A 17,049-nucleotide genomic window follows, 5' to 3' on the forward strand; every position below is an offset into this window, starting at 1 on the left:
TCCTCTTGTGTGAGAATCTAGAACTAGGAGTCACTGTTTAAAAATAGGAGGTCAGCCAATTAAGACAGAGAAGAGGGGAACATTTTTCTCTGAGGGTCATGAGTCTTTGGAACTTTCTGCCTCAAAAGGCATTGGAGCAAAGTCTTTGAATGTTTTTAAGGCAGAGGTAGATAGATTTTTGGTAAGCAGGGAGGTGAAAGGTTATCGCTGAGAGACAGGAACGCGCGGTTGAGGTTACATTCAGATCAGCCATGATCTTATTGAATGGTGGAGCAGGCTCCAGGGTCCGAGGGGCCTAATCCTGCTCCTAATTCTTCTGGTTGTATATTCATATATTTGCATGAACCTCATAAAATAGCATCATGCCCAATCCCAGTCTCCAGAAAGAATTAAATTGATCCCTGAGAGGTTTGATAGTGTAGTTGTGCATTGAGTCCATATTTTGTATATTACAAAAGACATAGAAGCACTTGAGAAAGTGCAGAAGGCTTTATAAGGATGATACCGGAACTCTGAGGCTGCCAATATTAGGAACAATTGAATGGCCTGGCACTTTGAGAAAAAAGAAAACGGAAGAGTGACCTGACTGAAGTCTCTACATCTATATTATCACTTTTCACAATTTTAGAGATGTTTCCACTGGTGGGAATGGGGCTGGTGCAGGGAAAGGCCCAACAATAGGGGCTATAAATACAAAATAGTCATGAGTGAATCAAATAGGGAAGTGGTTAGAATGCAGAGCGCTCTACCACAAGTGTAGCTGAGACCAATAACACAGATGCATTTAAGGAGCAGCTAGGTAAACATATGAGGGGAGAGGGGACTGGAATATTTTGGTGTTGGGGTGAGATGAAGTATGTTGGGAAGAGGCTTGTGTGGGGCATAAACATCAGCGTGGACCATTTGGGCTCAATAGCCTGTTTCTGTGCCGTAAAGTTTGGTGTAACCCTCATTCCATGTGACATAGCTACCTGCTATTTTCACATCTGCTTTGGAAGTTCTCACTTCTATTGGGCCAGGACGCAGCTATGTATGGACTCCAAGCTACACTCAGGGCTAAATGGAGAGCAAGGGTAAAATCAAAATCTCATTAGGTTGTGTTGATCCACCACATTGTCTCAAGTCCGTTGAAGTAGTGTTGCATGGTCCTAACCAGTGATATTGCTGACATGGGAATGTAGGAACAGAATTATTCAGCCCCTTTAAACGTGTTCTATCATTCATTTAGATCATACCTGACCTGTACCTCAACTCCAATTACCCACCTTTGTCTCATACCCCTTGACGCCAATTACTTAATGACAATCTATCACTCTCAGTTTTGAGAATTTCATTTGATTCAGTCCATACGGGCTTATCAGAAACAGTCCTGGATTTCCACTACTTCCTGTGTGGAAAGAGTGCTGCCTGATTTCATTTCGAAATGATCTAACTCTCATTTTAAGTTTGTGTACTTTTGCTTAGGATTCTCTCACAGGGGAAAAGGCTCCTATTTATTTAAACATCTAACCTCTTTATCATTTTAAACATCTCGATCGGATCATCTCTCAACGTCTAAAACCAAGGGAATACAAGCCTGGATTATGCAAACTGTCTCCATAATTTAACCCTTTAAGTTCTGATTTAATTCTGCACTGCAAGGCCAGTGTATCCTCGTGATTCAGTGCCCAACACTGATTTCCCTGGTGGGGGTTCTGACCAAAGCTCTCTACATATTAGGGGAGAGATGGTGGTATAGCGGTAATGTCATTTCGTTAGTAATCCTGAGACCCAGGCTCTGGGGGATGTGGATTCAAACCCCACCATAGTATCTGGTGGAATTTTAAATTCAATTAATAACTCTGGAATATAAAGCTGGAAGAACGAATGGTGACCATGACAACTATGGTTGACATAAAAACCCATCTGATTCACTAATGCCCTTTGGGGAAGGAAATCTGCCACCCTTACCTGGTCTGGCCTACATGTGACCCCAGGCCCACAGCAATGTGGTTGACCCTTAACTGCCCTCTGAAGTGGCCTAGCAAGCCACTCAGTTCAAGGGCAATTAGAGACGGGCAACAAATGCTGGCCCTGCCAGCGACACCCACATTCCATGAAAGGATAAAGAAAAATATAAGTGAAACATAGCTTCCTCCGTTTTGGAATCCCAATCTCCTTGAGATAAATGTTGCAATAACCTTCTTGAGGAATTTTTAAACCACTTTTAATGATCTGTGCACATGGGCACACACATTCCTTTGCATTACCACAAACCTCGTTCCGTCTTTTAATGCTGTTAACCATTGATTCCCCTCTGTGTTGGATATAAGTCTCAGTATCCTTTATCCACAGTGAACTGCTCAATGGAAGAAATGCCGACTCAATACTTTTGGAAAGAGACCAGGCCAAGGACCACCCAAACTCTGCCTTGCCTATCAAATCAAGGACAATATGCGAGCAGAAAATGGTAATGTAAATTAGATTCTTTATGCAATTATTATAGCTGTTTAAAAAAGAGGCTATATTAGGGGAATGTGTGGTGTAGAGGATTATAGCACTGTCACTTCACCTCAGCCCAAACTGATGAGTTGGAATTCCCAGTCTATCTAGAGTTGCCAGCCCTCAAGGATTGCCTTGGAGTCTCCAGGAATTAGGAACTTTAGTCTAATTCCCATAAGAGCATAAGAATTAGGGGCAGGGGTAGTAGGCCCTTTGGCCCATCAAGCCTGCTCCACCATTCAACACCATCTGATCTTCTACCTCAACTTCACCTTCTCACACAATAGCCCTTAAATCCCTTAGTGCTCAAAAATCCATTGAGCACTGTCTTGAATATACCCAAAGGCTGAGCATCCACAGCTCTCTCAGGTTGAGAATTCCAAAGTTTCACCGCCCTCTTGAGTGAAGAAATTTCTCTTCGCCTCAGTCTCAAATGGCTGACCCCTTATTCTGAGACTGATCTCAAGTTCTAGGTGTCCCAGCCTGGGGAGACATCCTCCCAGCATCGACTCTGTCCACCCCACCTTGAGAACTTTCTCAACATCTCCAGGAGACTGCTGTGAGCAAACCCAGGAGAAAACTCATTGAGGCAGTTTGACTGGCAGTGAAGAATAATCCAATTGCGTAAGGAAGTGTCCATTTTCTTTCGGATTGACTGGAATGGTGGACATCAGGATAGTGAGTATGTCAGGTGAGCAATAGTGGGAGTGTTGTGGGTGGGGGGGGTGGCGGTGGTGGTGGTGGAGCAGTTTGTGGTAGGAGGTCATGTAATGTCACGTTGCCCAGGGAGCGGTGGAGGGAGGGCCAATGAATATTTTTGAGGCAGCGGTAGATAGATTTCTTTTTTACTAACAAGGGAGTCAAAGGTTATCGGGGCAGGCTCAAGGGGCTGAATGGCCTACTCCTGCTCCTAACTGGTAGGTTCATATGTTCCAAATATGACCAACTAGAGTTGGATCAGGTGCAATGCAAAGGAAAATCTATCCCCGTATCTCTGTAAGTGGAGTTGAGAAAAGTTGATGCTTCATTCCAGGCTTTCCTTCCAGAATTTTGGAATCCCTCCAGAGGCCCAGAATTTCCCACCAGCAGCGGATCTGCCAGTTTTCCAACATGGTGCCACCTCCAGGCCACTTTTAAAGAGGTCGGGTTAGGGGAAAGATGAATCCCTGCCCATGAGCAGTGGGCCGCCAACTGAAACCATTAAGGGGCCTATTGAGCCCCCTCTCCTGTACCAAATGGAAGCTTTCCAGTTGGCATGTGGGCTAAAACATAACCTGAGACTGGAGGTAGCCTCCCTCCACAAATGGCAGCTGTGGCCATTCTTAACTACAAATATTTTAAAATTGTTGAGAAAGCGCCTCCATCTTGAAGCGCACTCTCTGTCTCCCTGACCTACGTCAGCAGGCTGCAGCTCCACCAGGCAATAGGCCTCCTTTTGCCCTGCCAGCACTGGGACCCTGCCTACCTGCTGGGCACAACTGGACGTTGAGTGTGCCTTCTGACCACGCGTTTGCCAATGCGCCAAAAATCGTGTTGGGCGTGCCACTCCCACGCCGTGCAGGGTTGGGACCCTGAAATGACCCTGACCCCGACCCCAAAACAAAATTCCTGCCCATGGTTTCAAAAATTCACACCCGGTCTTCAAGTGTGTAATATTGGCCTTGAGGCAGCAGTCCCTCCCTTTCACTTACAGGTCATCCATAGATATTACCCAGTAACTCAAAAGCCTAAACAGCCATAGCTTGTTCCGCTGCTACGTGACCAGAGAAACATGGAAACATAGTAAGCTTACGGCACAGGAGGCAACCATTCAGCCCATTGTGCCTGTGCTAAGTGCCAAGTCTCATGGGTAAAGCATTGCCTTCTCCAGCAAAACATTGATTTCTTTTTCAAAACCGTGATATATGTTTAACCAATAATCATACTGATATAGCACATTATTGAAGCGCTGCAAAATGCCAACATACATAAAAAGGAAGGGTATCCCAGCTCATTCAGTCTGAAAGATCTCTCAGTCTCCAGCTCTCAGTCCTGTGACTCCACAGTTCCTGCATTCCTGAATGTGCTGATGAGCAAGTGTTGAACAGTTCTCCTGTGAAAAGCCTCCTAACATTTTGGCCTCAAACCTCTTAGTTTTGGAAGAGGTGGCCAAGGTTAATGCAGTAACTGTTAATATATCGGTGTACAAAAGGTGAGAGAATTTTGCTCTCCCAATGCTGACTCAAAGATACAATTGGTAAAATAGGAAGAGGAGGAGACCATTCAGCCCGTGAAGCCTGTTCAGTTAGATCATGGCTGAACTCCATCTTCCTGCCTTGGTTCCAAAACCCTTAATACCCTGTTTTTGTCTTTATTTATTCGCTTACAGGATGTGGGCATCGCTGACAAGGCCAGCATTGGTTGCCCATCCCTAATTGCCCTTGAGAAGGTGGTAGTGAGCCGCCTTCTTGAGCCGCTGCAGCCCATGTGGTGTAGGTACACCCACAGCGCTGTTAGGGAGGGAGTTCCAGGATTTTGACCCAGCGACAGTGAAGGAACGGCTGATATATTTCCAAGTCAGGACGGTGTGTCACCTGGAGGGGAACTTGCAGGTGGTGGTGTTCCCGTGTGTCTGCTGCCCTTGTCCTTCTCGATGGGAGAGGCAGTGGGTTTGGAAGGTGCTGTCGAAGGTGAAGTTGCTGCCTACCTGAGAAAAATCTATCAACCTCATGTTTGAAATTGTCAATAAATCCCCCATCCTCACCAGCTTTCTGGAGGAGAGCGTCTCAGATTTCCACTACCCTTTGTGTGAACAATTACTTCCTGACATCAGCTTGAGTAGCATGATTCTAATTTTAAGGTTGTACCCCTTTTGTTTTAGACATCCCTCACCAGAAGAAATAGCTTCTCTTTACCTGTCCTATCCAATCCTTTGACCACCCCCCCCCCCCCCTTAAAAGTCTGTTAGATCACTCCTTGCAAGGAAGTACAAGTGAACCTATCATTATAATTTAACCCTTTTAGCTCTGGTATCATTCTAGTGAATCTGCACTGCACCCCAATGAAGACCAGTATATCCCTCCAGAGATACAGTGCTCAGAGCTGAACACTGTGACTCCAGATTCAGTCTAACCACAGTTTTATTTAAGTATAAATTAGCTTCCACCCCTCTGTACTCCAGACTCTTGAGATGAAGACGAACATTCCATTAACCTTTTCAATTTATTGTTTGTACTTGTTCATTAGTTCTTACTGATTCGCTACATGGAATAATATTTTTCTATTTGTTGTTCAGTGTTTTAAACATGCAGAACTACACATCTTACTGGGAGGCACCTGACTTGACAAACTGTTCTGTGGTACCGACTCCCAGCACAAACAGCAGCGACTTAGAAAACATTCCAGTAGTATCTGCAGGTAATTGCCATCGGAGTCACTGGCTACTCTGCTTCTCAAGGAAGGATCAGTCTGTTTCAGAGAATTAAGGGGCAGAAAGATCCCATGGTGGATTGTTGACCTGTGGTATGCCCGGTGTTCAGATGAATCCAAAATTGGGTTAGGGATGAGAAAACATATCACCCTGGGTTACTGCTCCTGATTGCTGTCTGGGGACTACCACTAGGGGGGGCAGGAGGACAGGTTCAGCCCATACCATGAAGCTCCCACAGTTGAATGGCCTTCAGATACACACTGTTGCTTTCCATCTGGGTGGTATCTGAGGATTCCCAGCATTGTGAAAGCGTGCGTGTCAAGGGGGAGATGGGAGGATAAAACTAGGCCCAGAACAATAATGGCTACCGTTCTTAAAAACAAACATCATTGGACACTCCATTATCCACCAATCATATCCCACCATTCACCACCAATCTCCATTAGCCACAAAGCTGCATTATACTGAAGAATGAGTTCCCTCCACAATGGTGCTGTGATATTTCTATTATCTAGAGAGATACTGTACACATATTCTACTTGAAGTACATACAAATACTACATCAATGCACACATAATGTTATATATATTGTTCTATGAGTGTGCATGCATGAAGTGCTCACGTGCATAAATTTCCTGTAGATATGCAGATATATCTACGCGCACATTGTTGCATAGGTCCAGGTACACCTGAGCTCTACTTCGACAGACCACCGATGATGCTGTATTGACCAATGACCCTGCCCTGACCTTCCGGTGAAGCTGCTCTGCTAGAATTTCTCTGAACCTCTTTCTTGTAACTTCCTGCAGACAACGCGGCCGAGGTAGCCAATCAGCTTCTCGATTTCACCGCGGACAAGAATCTCACCCGGGAACAAGTGGACAAACTGGTGGAAACTCTGAAACAGATTGTAATCGTCTCGGAGATCAACTCGACCTTGGCATCGACGGTGCTGACGGTCCTGTCCAATATTCTTTCAAGCTCCGACACAGCGCTGGCCACCTCTTCCCAAGTGTGAGTACCGCTCGGCTGGACCTGCAGTCGTTCTGGTAAAAGCGAAATACTGCGGATGCTGGAACTCTGAAACAAAAACAAAAATAGCTGGGGAAAAGCTCAGCAGGCCTGACAGCATCTGCTTTAACTGTGTTCCTCTCCGCAGATGCTTCTCTGCTGATTGATAACATATAGGAAGATATGGCATGATAACATGCTCAGCAAACTCCATTGTTACCTCTGTCTAACCTTCCCTATTGTCGATTTTCTTTTCTTTATTCATTCATGGGTTTGTTGCCCATCCCTAGTTGCCCTTGTACTGAGTGGCTTGCTAGAGCATTTCAGAGGGCAATTAAGAGTCAACCACATTGCTGTGGGTCTGGAGTCACATGTAGGCCAGACCAGGTAAGGACAGCAGATTTCCTCCCCTAAAGGACATTAGTCGTTTCACAGTCACAATTTCTGAGACCAAGTCTTTAGCTTAAATTCCAAATTTATTTAATTAATTGAATTTAAATTCTCCCAGCTGCTGTGGTGGGGTTTGAACTGAAGCCTCTGGATCATTTGTCCAGGGACCCTGGTCCAGATGTGTTACCATCCCCACATTCCTCCTCTTTGGGGTACAAGTTCATTACAGTCCGCTGTGACCCACCCAAGGTATTTAATACAGGCAGGATTTTTTATTACTTGGTGAGATTTGAATAAGGTAATCACAGCCGCGAGTCCTCATCCGATCTCTCACTCAAACACTTTCCAACAGGGATTGGCAGTGAGATTCCACAGCTAATTTTTCAAAGTCAATGCTTGTACCATTACAGAAGTTATCTCTGGCATTGGACCTTCCTGGCTTGATTTCGGACTGAGCAGTGTATTGACAACCAGAGGCCTTGTCAACAGCTCAATGGGTCACGTCCCAGTGGTAGACACTAAAGAAAGAACTTGCATTTATATAGCACCTTTCACTTCCGCAGGACATCCCAATGAAGTACTTGTAGTCAATGTAGTCATGATTGTAATGTAATGGGGAGGCACTGCAGTCAACCTGGGCACAATAAGGTCCCACAAACAACCATGAGATCATGAGAAAATAACTTGGTTTAGTAATGTTGGTTGAAGAATAAATATTGGCCAGGATACTGGGGAAAATGACCCTACTCTTCTTTGAAAATTACCAGGACATTGTTTATGTTCACCCTGAGAGGGCAGACAGGACCTCACCTTTCACAATGTCAAATGTCCCAAAGTAATTTACAGCCAATGAAGTGTTCCTGAAGTGTAGTAATGTTGTAATGTAGAAAACGCAAAAGCCAATTTGTACACAGCAAGCTCCCAACAGCAGCAGTGATATAAACAACTGGGTCATCTGTTTTACTAATGTTGGTTGGGTGATAAATACTGGCCACATTGGGGAGTATGCCCTTACACTTTTTCAAAACGGCGCTGTGGGATCTTATGCGTTCACCTAAAAGGGCCGACATTTCATCTGAAAGACGGCGCCTCTGACACTGCAGCACTCACTCAACACTGCAGTAAGAAGAGTCATTCGGACTCGAAACGTTAACTGTGATCCTTTCCACAGATGCTGTCAGACCTGCTGAGTTTTTCCAGCTATTTTTATTTTTGTTTCTGCAGTAACGGTGTCTGTTTGGCTCATATGCTCAATTCTCTGGAGTGGGACTTGAAATCAAAAGGGCAGAATGCTTCCCACTTATCCAAGGCTGAGCCTTAAGTGCAAACCTGATTATTTTTTTGCGTGTGGTTTCTTTTATGTGAAGAGCTTTGAGGACGGTAGACGCTTTGACTGTCAAGATGATCTTCACTGGGCCATCAGTGAGTATCACCACCCCAAACCTGGCCATTGGAATCTCCACTGTCGACACCATGAATTACACTGGGACCTCCTTCAGCGTGGGATCTCAGAATGGAGACTCGGAGTTGGAGGTAAGGCGCTGTGACTAAGATAGACAACATGGACAGGACACCGCTCATCACGAATACTTATTTTTAATTCCTGGTAAGCCAGGATTTATTGCCCATCGTTACTTGCCCTTGAGAAGGTGGTGGTGAGCCACCTTCTTGAAAATAACTGAGGGGTTGCCAGGCCATTTCAGAGGGCAGTTAAGAGTCAACCACATTGCTGCTTTGGTCTGGAGTCACATGTAGGCCAGACTGGGTAAGGACAGCAGATTTCCTTCCCTAAAGGACATTAATGAACCAAATGGATGTTTATATCAATCTGATAGTTTCGTGGTCACCTTTGCTGACTGTGAATATTTTACTTTTGATTCATTGAATTAAAATTCCCCAGCTGCCCTGATGGGATTTAAACTCTCGTTGAACTCTCATCGACTTGATAGAAGTTTACTGAGTATACAAACTTATATGTGGCATGGACGGAGTAGATAGTCAGAAGCTTTTTCCCAGGGTGGAAGAGTCAATTACTAGGGGACATAGATTTAAGGTGAGAGGAGAAAACTATAGAGGAGATGTGCGGGGCAAGTTTTTTACGCAGAGGGTAGTGAGTGTCTGGAATTCGCTGCCAGAGGAGGTGGTGGAAGCAGGTACGATAGTGGTGTTTAAGAGGCAGCTTGACAAATACATGAATAGGATGGGCATAGAGGGATACGGACCCCGGAAGTGCAAAATGTTTTAGTTGACGGGCAATATGATTGGCGCAGGCTTGGAGGGCCGAAGAGCCTGTTCCTGTGCTGTACTTTTCATTGCTCTTTGTTCTTCTTTGTTCTTGAATCATTGGACCAGGCCTTTGGATTACCAGTCCAGTAACATAACTACAAAATTACCCTACCGCAATTATATTTAGAATAACTGTGCTTGAGGAACATGGCTGAAATGATCAATATTATCTTACAGTAACACTGTACATGTTTAAGTGTTCTTCCCAATGCTTTTCCCTTTTATCTGAAGACTACCACATGTTGAGCTAAGGTTCCTTGGGATTAGACAGCCCTGCAGTATTTTGTCCAGTCAATCATCTTGCATGTACAACTCAACATTGAGGATCAATGGGCAATTTGGTCTTCAGAACATCCCAGCTAAGCTAATCCTGCCCTCACATGTAGCCTTGGCTATCAGAGCAGGTCAGAGGCTGGGAATTCTGCAGAGAGTAACTCACCTCGGTAATCCCCAAAGCCTGTCCACTATCTACAAGCCACAGGTTAGGTGTGTGATGGAATACTCCCCACTTTCCTGGATGAGCCCAGCTCCAACGTGCTCAACACAATCCAGCACAAAGCAGCCTGCTTGCTTGGCACCCCATCCACCACCTTAAACGTCAGCTCTCCGATGGTGAGGCTCTTCACTCTGTAAGGTGGATCACGGTGGCGAGTCCTCCTTTCTGAAAGGGGTCCTTGTGGTGAAACTCTCTCTGTAAAAAGCCCTAATGGTGAGATTCCAAACAGGAAAAGGGGTCCAAAGCTTGAGGTTTCATTCTTAAAAGGGTCCCCGTGATGAAACTCTTTTCTCAACTGAGACAGAAGAGGAACAGGAGTTCCTTCTGAGGTGGGTGGGGAGAAGGGCTGAGAGTGAATGATGTGCAATGTGGTTATAGGTTACGGTCATCTCTCTTGTCACAGTGTGATTGATGCCTCTGTTGTTCTTGCCCGTAGGTTAATTTTGACAGGCATCCTGGGGGTGAAGCCCTGGCCGAAATCAAGTTGCCCCCTGGCCTTTTCGAACAACTGACGGATGAGGAGCTCATTGCAGTATCGAGGGCTCAGTTTGCTTTCTTCAGCAAAACGGGACTGTTTCAGGCAAGGGAGGAGTGCTTGGTGCATCTACATCACATGTATTGTGTTTATTGTTGTTTTCCGAAATCCTCTCCCCTCCCTTCCCAACCCCATCACCAATTTTCACCCCCTCCTTTCCTGATGCTGCTGGTTCCTTCCTTTGAATCCCGATTGGCAGCGCCGATACAGTTATCCCTCCTGTCTCCCATCCAAGTGACCACGTGGGCATTGTGGTGGAGAGTGGTGGCCAAGCTATTTACCAATAGGAGGCGTTGCAACTGAGCACTGACTGCCGGAAGCCGTTAAATAGAGATCGGGAGCAGGAATCCTGACTCACTTGCTGCTGGTTAGCAAGCAGCACAGTGAATTCGTTCTGTTTTAAAATCATTCTTGGGATGTGGACACCGCTGACTGGTCTGGCCCACCTCTCAGTTGCCCTGAGCTCGCTAGATTATTTCAGGGGGCAATTAACAATCAACCACATCGATGTGAGGCTGGACTCATACCTAGGCCCAAATGGGGTAAGGAGGCAGGCTTCCTTCCCTAAATGGCACTAGTGAACCTTTTGGGTTTTGATGACAGGCTGATTAGCTTCAGGGTCACCTTTACTGAGATGAGCTTTTATCGCCAGATTCTTTTTTAAACCAAATCCAACATCTCAAATTACCTTTGGCGAGATTGTAATTCACATTCTCCTGGTTATTAGTTAATGCCTCATGAATTCTAGCCCAATAATATAACCGCTCCATGACCATATCCCAATTTTATATAAGAATATGGGAATGTGTACTGTGGAAGCATTGTGTTCCAATGGATGATCTCAAAGTTGAAATGATACCCAATCAACACCTCATCTCTCAGGCCCCTCATCTGCAGCCTCCCTAACTGAGAATATCAGAAACAACACAAACAAGAAAACTAATCCACTGGCTTACTCTTCTATGTGGTTTTTTTTTCTCCTCATGTGAAACAATTTTTTTCACATCCCTCCGAATCAAACTCTTTCTCCTCTATCTCTCTGTCTGACTCTGACTCCCTTTTCTCTCAATCTGACTGTTTTTTAATTCCTCTGTCTGGTTCTGTCACTATCTCTCAGTCAAACTCTCTCTCCCATCGTGTTAATTGTTAAGTGTTCAGGTTAATGCCCCAGTCATTAACTGGGGATTTGGCTGTACTTTGATATAGGAACAGACCGAAATTGTGGTTGTTAGGTTAAGAGGTGCATGTTTATGTGTATCAGTACAAGGACATGCTTATAAGTTGTGTAAAGGTAGGCTAAAAGCAAAATAGCATGGAGCTAGAAATCTGAAATCAAAACAGAAAATGCCAGAAAATCTCAGCAGGTCTGGCAGCATCTGTGGAGAGAGAAACAGAGTTAATGTTTCGAGTCTGTATGACTCTTCCTCAGAATAGTGTAAAGATAGGCTCCAGTTCTATCCTTTATTGCCTGGTTGTCATCTCTGTCGGACTCTGTTTCCCTTCTCTCTCAATCTGTTTGTCTGTCTCTCTCAGTCTCTCTGTTTCCCCATCCTCTTAGTCTGTCTGTGTCACTCTCTCTCTCTCTCTCCCTCTCTTCCTCTCTCCATCTCTCTCTCCATCTCTCTCAGTCTGTCTCTGTCCCTCTCTCTCTCTCTCCCTCTCTAACTCTTTCAGCAACTCTTTGTGTCTACACTGGGCTTGCCTTTTCTTGTCCGTTAATATTATAATCATAAATCACAGGTGATCCTCAGGGGATCACTTGCTATATCAGACCGCTGGTAGAGTTGGTTGGAGTTGATCTCTCGATGGGAGGCATGCCGTCAGAAACAGGTATTTGAGACATTGTTCAGCTGATATCTCTGCAACATTTTGAGAATCTCACTTGAGCGTTTCTCCTCTAATTTGACAGGATCGAGGAGGATTTGCTCTGCAGAGTTTTGTGATTGCAAGTAGCGTGGGAAACATCAGCATCAATAACCTCTCCGAACCAGTCAAGATCAGAATTAAACACAGGCAGCATGAGGTATGATCAACTTCCACTATCAACATCGTGGGGGCTACCATCGATCAGGAGTTTGACTAGACCAGCCATATAAATACTGTAGCTGCAACAGCAGGTCAGAGGCTGGGAATTCTGCACCTCCTGATTCCCCAAAGCCTGTCCACCATCTACAAGGCACAAGCCAGGAGTGTGATGGAACACTCCCCACTTGCCTGGATGAGTGCAGCTCCCACAACACTCAAGATAGTCGTTTGGTAGCACAGAGCTTGAGTATTCCTGAAAAAAAAGCCATGTTAAATGTTTACATCTTGAACTCATCAGGACATTTCGCAAGAATAAGGGGAAAACAACAATTTATACTGTATGAGAAGAGAGTGCTGATTTGTTGGCAAGTGGACTCTGATTTGTAGGGGCACTGCCATGGAGAATACCAGTGATGGTGACTGACAGTTAACAGCTAAGCAATAGGCAATCTGGTAAATAGGGTCCAAGCCATTTGTTCACCATGCAGGCTAGATGCTGAAATAGGGACATCAAATACATCCTGCAGGATAATGGCTACCCTGATCAGATCATTTCATGCTGTATAGCACACAAACTCATGAACGGGCCTAAGGCCGTCACTTTCGGCCTTGAAAAGCACCCAGTCTACCTCAGATTACCCTGGAAGGGCAAGATATCTGAAAAATTTGAGCAGCCGGTGAAGCTAGCTGTTTCACGCTACTGCTATGCAGTAGCGACACGAGTGGTATTCCCCACTAAAAGGATGCTGCCGGCAAGCCAAAATGATGTTCTGCCTGTCACACACATGAGTATATGAATATGAGTAATGTGGTATATGAATGTCAGTGCCAGCGTGATGCTAGGTATGTAGGCCCTACATCCCAAAGACTGGCAGATCGTATCAAACAACACGTCCCTTCCGCTGTTAGCAATGGGCAGGGTACAGACTGTACCCAATCAGCCCGTGCTCGCATAACTCAAAACACAGTGTCCAACATTAGATGTGATTCTGCGATTGGACAACATTTGCTAAATAATCCTCAGTGTGCTAAGAATTACACTGACAACCAATTTAAGATCATAAGTCAGGCTCGTAGTGTGTCACATTAGCTTCTACTGGAAGCCACGTATATTAATACACAGGGGTCTGTTCTTAGCAGACAGAAAGAACATCTAGACATGGCGCACCTGTTTTGGCTAAACAAAATAAGTGACAGCCATTCGCTGACTCACTTCTCCACTAAGTAGTGGAGTGACATGTACAATTTTCTAATCTAAAGGAAGGTTTCCCTAATCAAGAGAACTTTGGAATTGGCAGTTCGGGCATCTACAATGCTCTCAGCCACTTCCTTTAAAATCCTGGGAAGGAAACAATCTGGTCCTGGGGATTTGTGTCTCTGTGGTGCCATTATTTTCTTCATTATTGTTATTTTGTCTGTTAAGTTTGCTGAGTTCCTGATGCAATTAGGGTCAAGCTGCCTGGTTTAAATTTCAAACAATGCTTGGCAGATAACTGTCAGTCACCATCACTGGTGCATTTCCCATGGCAACGGCTCTACAAATCAGAGTCCACTTGCCAACCAAGAGAAGCACTCTCTTCACATACAGTATAAATTGTTGTTTTCCCCTTGTATTGGTATTCTTGCAAAGTGTCCTGATGAGTGCAAGACAAAAAGCTTCAACATGTCCCTTTTATCAGCAACAGTCAAGATGCTTGACACCATCCAGGATAAAGCAGCCCGCTTGATCAGCGTCACATCCACCACTTTAAACATTCACTCCCTCCACCACTGAATCACAGTGGCAACAGCGTATACCATCCACAAAGTGCACTGCAGCAACTCCCCAAGCCTCCTTCGACAGCACCTTCCAAACCCATGACCTCTACCATCTAGGAGGACAAGGGCAGCTGACATTTGGGAACACCACCACCTGCAAGTTCTATTCTAAGCCACTCACCATCCTGACTTGGAACTATATCGCCGTTCCTTCACTGTCACTGGGTTAAAATCCTGGAACTCCCTCCCTAACAGCGCTGTGGGTGTACCTACACCACAGGGACTGCAGCAGCTCAAGAAGGCAGCTCACCACCACCTTCTCAAGGGCAACTAGGGATGGGCAATAAATGCTGACCTAGTCAACGACGTCCACACCCTGTGAAAAAATTAGCAGGTGACAGCATTAGATACCATCAGTGTTGAAATGAGGTTTTTTTTTGTAATGTTCCCTTCTGATCCACTGAAGATGTTGACTCCTTAAACCTTACCATGCAGGAGGATGCTGTTCCACCCATGTTGCCTGTGCTGGCTCTTTGAAAGGGCTATCCAAGTATTCCCGCTCCCCTGCTAATTCTACAGAAACCTGCAGATTCCTCCCCTTCAAATATTTATTCAATTCCCTTTTTGAAAGTTATTATTGAATCTGTTTCTGCCATCTGTCCAGGCAGCGCACTCCAGATCATAACAACTCTGCAGAAAGGACAAATCTCACGTCCCCACTGGCTCTTTTATCGATTACCTCAAAGTGTCCTCCAGTTACCGACCCCTCCTGCCAATGGAAACAGTTTCTCCTTACTTATCAAAACCCCTCATGGCCTTCAACACTGCTTTCAATTCCCCCCTTAACCTTCCTTACACTGAGAAGGACATTCCCAGCTGGGGAATGCTCCAAGGGCATTGACCACCTCTGATACCTCATCAAATGTCCACCTCTTCATGGGTGAGGGTTGAGAGGCTGTTGGACCATAACAGGCAGGGTGGCCTGGACTGATCCTGCACTCAACAAGTTTTCTTGTTGAATCCAAGTGACGTTAAAAAAAAGAGCTGTATAAACTGCTATCAGTGGCCTAGGTATTCAGTACCCAGAACTGTCAGCTGGTGTCACTGTAGTCAAATGTGAATTTTAGTAGCTCACCTTCGCCACCTGTAGGATTTTAACAGTGAGGCAATACTTAATGTACCTCTTTGAAGTTGTCTGTATTCTATCGATGTGATGTTCTCTGTATTTTGAGGCGATTTGACCCAGGACTGAGCTTTTAAACCCTAAATCAGCAAGACTGCTTATGTTCATTTCATGCAGCATGGTGTAATCTTATCTCCATCCTTCTCCACTTTACACCGGCTCCTGTCACTTTGAGAGAATTCTCTGAGACTATAACAATACCCTTCTTTCTGATTCCCCCCATCCTTCATCTTCAGAAACTGCAGTTTATTCAAAATTCTCTTGGTCGCATCCTGCTTTGCACTAAATCATCTTCATCCATCACATCCCCTTTCCCACTGTTTCCCATTGGCTCCCTGACCCTTAATCTATTTTATATAAAACGTCTACCTCACTATATCTCCCCAGCATTATACTGCTTCGCTAAGTTCTAACTTTTCACTCCTTGCTGCCCTGGGTTACACTTTATCATGGTGCAGCCTTCAATATCATGGGCTGCCCCCTCGCTTTGAACTTTCTCTCTAGATCTCTCCACCTCTCGTTCTGCCTTTTAGGAGTCTAAAAAAATCATTTCTCCAACCATGTTTACTGCCCCATTTCCTAGTCTGTCCCTTCCTGGCTTGGCTTTTCTTCCCAATGTGTCCGTAGATTGTTTCATCTTTAAATTAAAGGCAATCTTTATTTTAGTAATTGTTGCTAACACATTGTGTACAGTTCTGGGCATTATATTATAGGAAGGATATGAACGCAATGGAGAAAGTACAGAAGAGGTTTACGAGAATGGTTCCAGGGAGGAGACACTTCAGTTATGAGGGAAGATTGGAGAAGTTGGGACTGTTTTCCTTGGAGAGGAGAAGGCTGAGAGGAAACTTGATAGAAGTTTTCAAAATCATGAGGGGCCTGGACAGAGTAGATAGGGAGAAGCTGCTCCTGCTTGTTAAAGGATCAAGAATGAGAGGGCACAGATTTAAAGTGATTTGCAAAAGAAGCAAATATGATGTGAGAAGAAACTTTTTCACACAGCGAGTGGTTCGGGTCTGGAATGCGCTGCCTGGAAGTGTGGTGGAGGCAGGTTCAATCGAGGCATTCAAGAGGTCGTTAGATGATTATTTGAATAGAAAAGAAATTGCAGGGGTATGGGGAAAAGGCAGGGCAATGTCACTGGGTCATAATGCTCAACCAAAAACAAAAAATGCTGGAAAAACTCATCTGTGGAGAGAGAAACAGTTAACGTTTCAAGTCTGTATGAGCCTTTGCCTTTATCTTAGGTCCTAATGCTCATTTGGCGAGCTGGTGCAGACCGAATGGGCTGAATGGCCACCTCCTGTGCCATTAAGATTCTGTGATTGCTTATTGATTTGCGCTAGGCACCTAAGACCAGACATCAAAAAACAATCTCGCCTGATTAACCCTCTACCCTGAGCCTTTTCTTCACTCCCCTCAACCCCTGGACAGTTCGACTCTACCTCTCAGAGGTCTGTTGAGTGCTTCGAGCG

The 17,049-nt window shown here is 45.0% G+C and overlaps 1 protein-coding gene across 15 annotated transcripts in view; it reads left to right on the top strand.

Moving 5' to 3' along the window:
- Positions 1-17,049, top strand: part of adgrg6 (adhesion G protein-coupled receptor G6) — a 277,537-nt gene that overhangs the window by 237,864 nt on the left and 22,624 nt on the right. For all 15 annotated transcript variants that reach the window (XM_041180994.1, XM_041180979.1, XM_041181012.1 and 12 more), the window contains 6 exons: positions 2,335-2,449; positions 5,756-5,877; positions 6,700-6,904; positions 8,659-8,824; positions 10,510-10,653; positions 12,518-12,631. In XM_041180994.1, the coding sequence (XP_041036928.1) occupies positions 2,335-2,449; positions 5,756-5,877; positions 6,700-6,904; positions 8,659-8,824; positions 10,510-10,653; positions 12,518-12,631 (866 nt within the window). The remainder of the gene's footprint in view (positions 1-2,334; positions 2,450-5,755; positions 5,878-6,699; positions 6,905-8,658; positions 8,825-10,509; positions 10,654-12,517; positions 12,632-17,049) is intronic.

The sequence above is a fragment of the Carcharodon carcharias genome, chromosome 2, assembly GCF_017639515.1.
Source record: "Carcharodon carcharias isolate sCarCar2 chromosome 2, sCarCar2.pri, whole genome shotgun sequence".
In the NCBI taxonomy this organism is placed as follows: Eukaryota; Metazoa; Chordata; class Chondrichthyes; order Lamniformes; family Lamnidae; genus Carcharodon; species Carcharodon carcharias.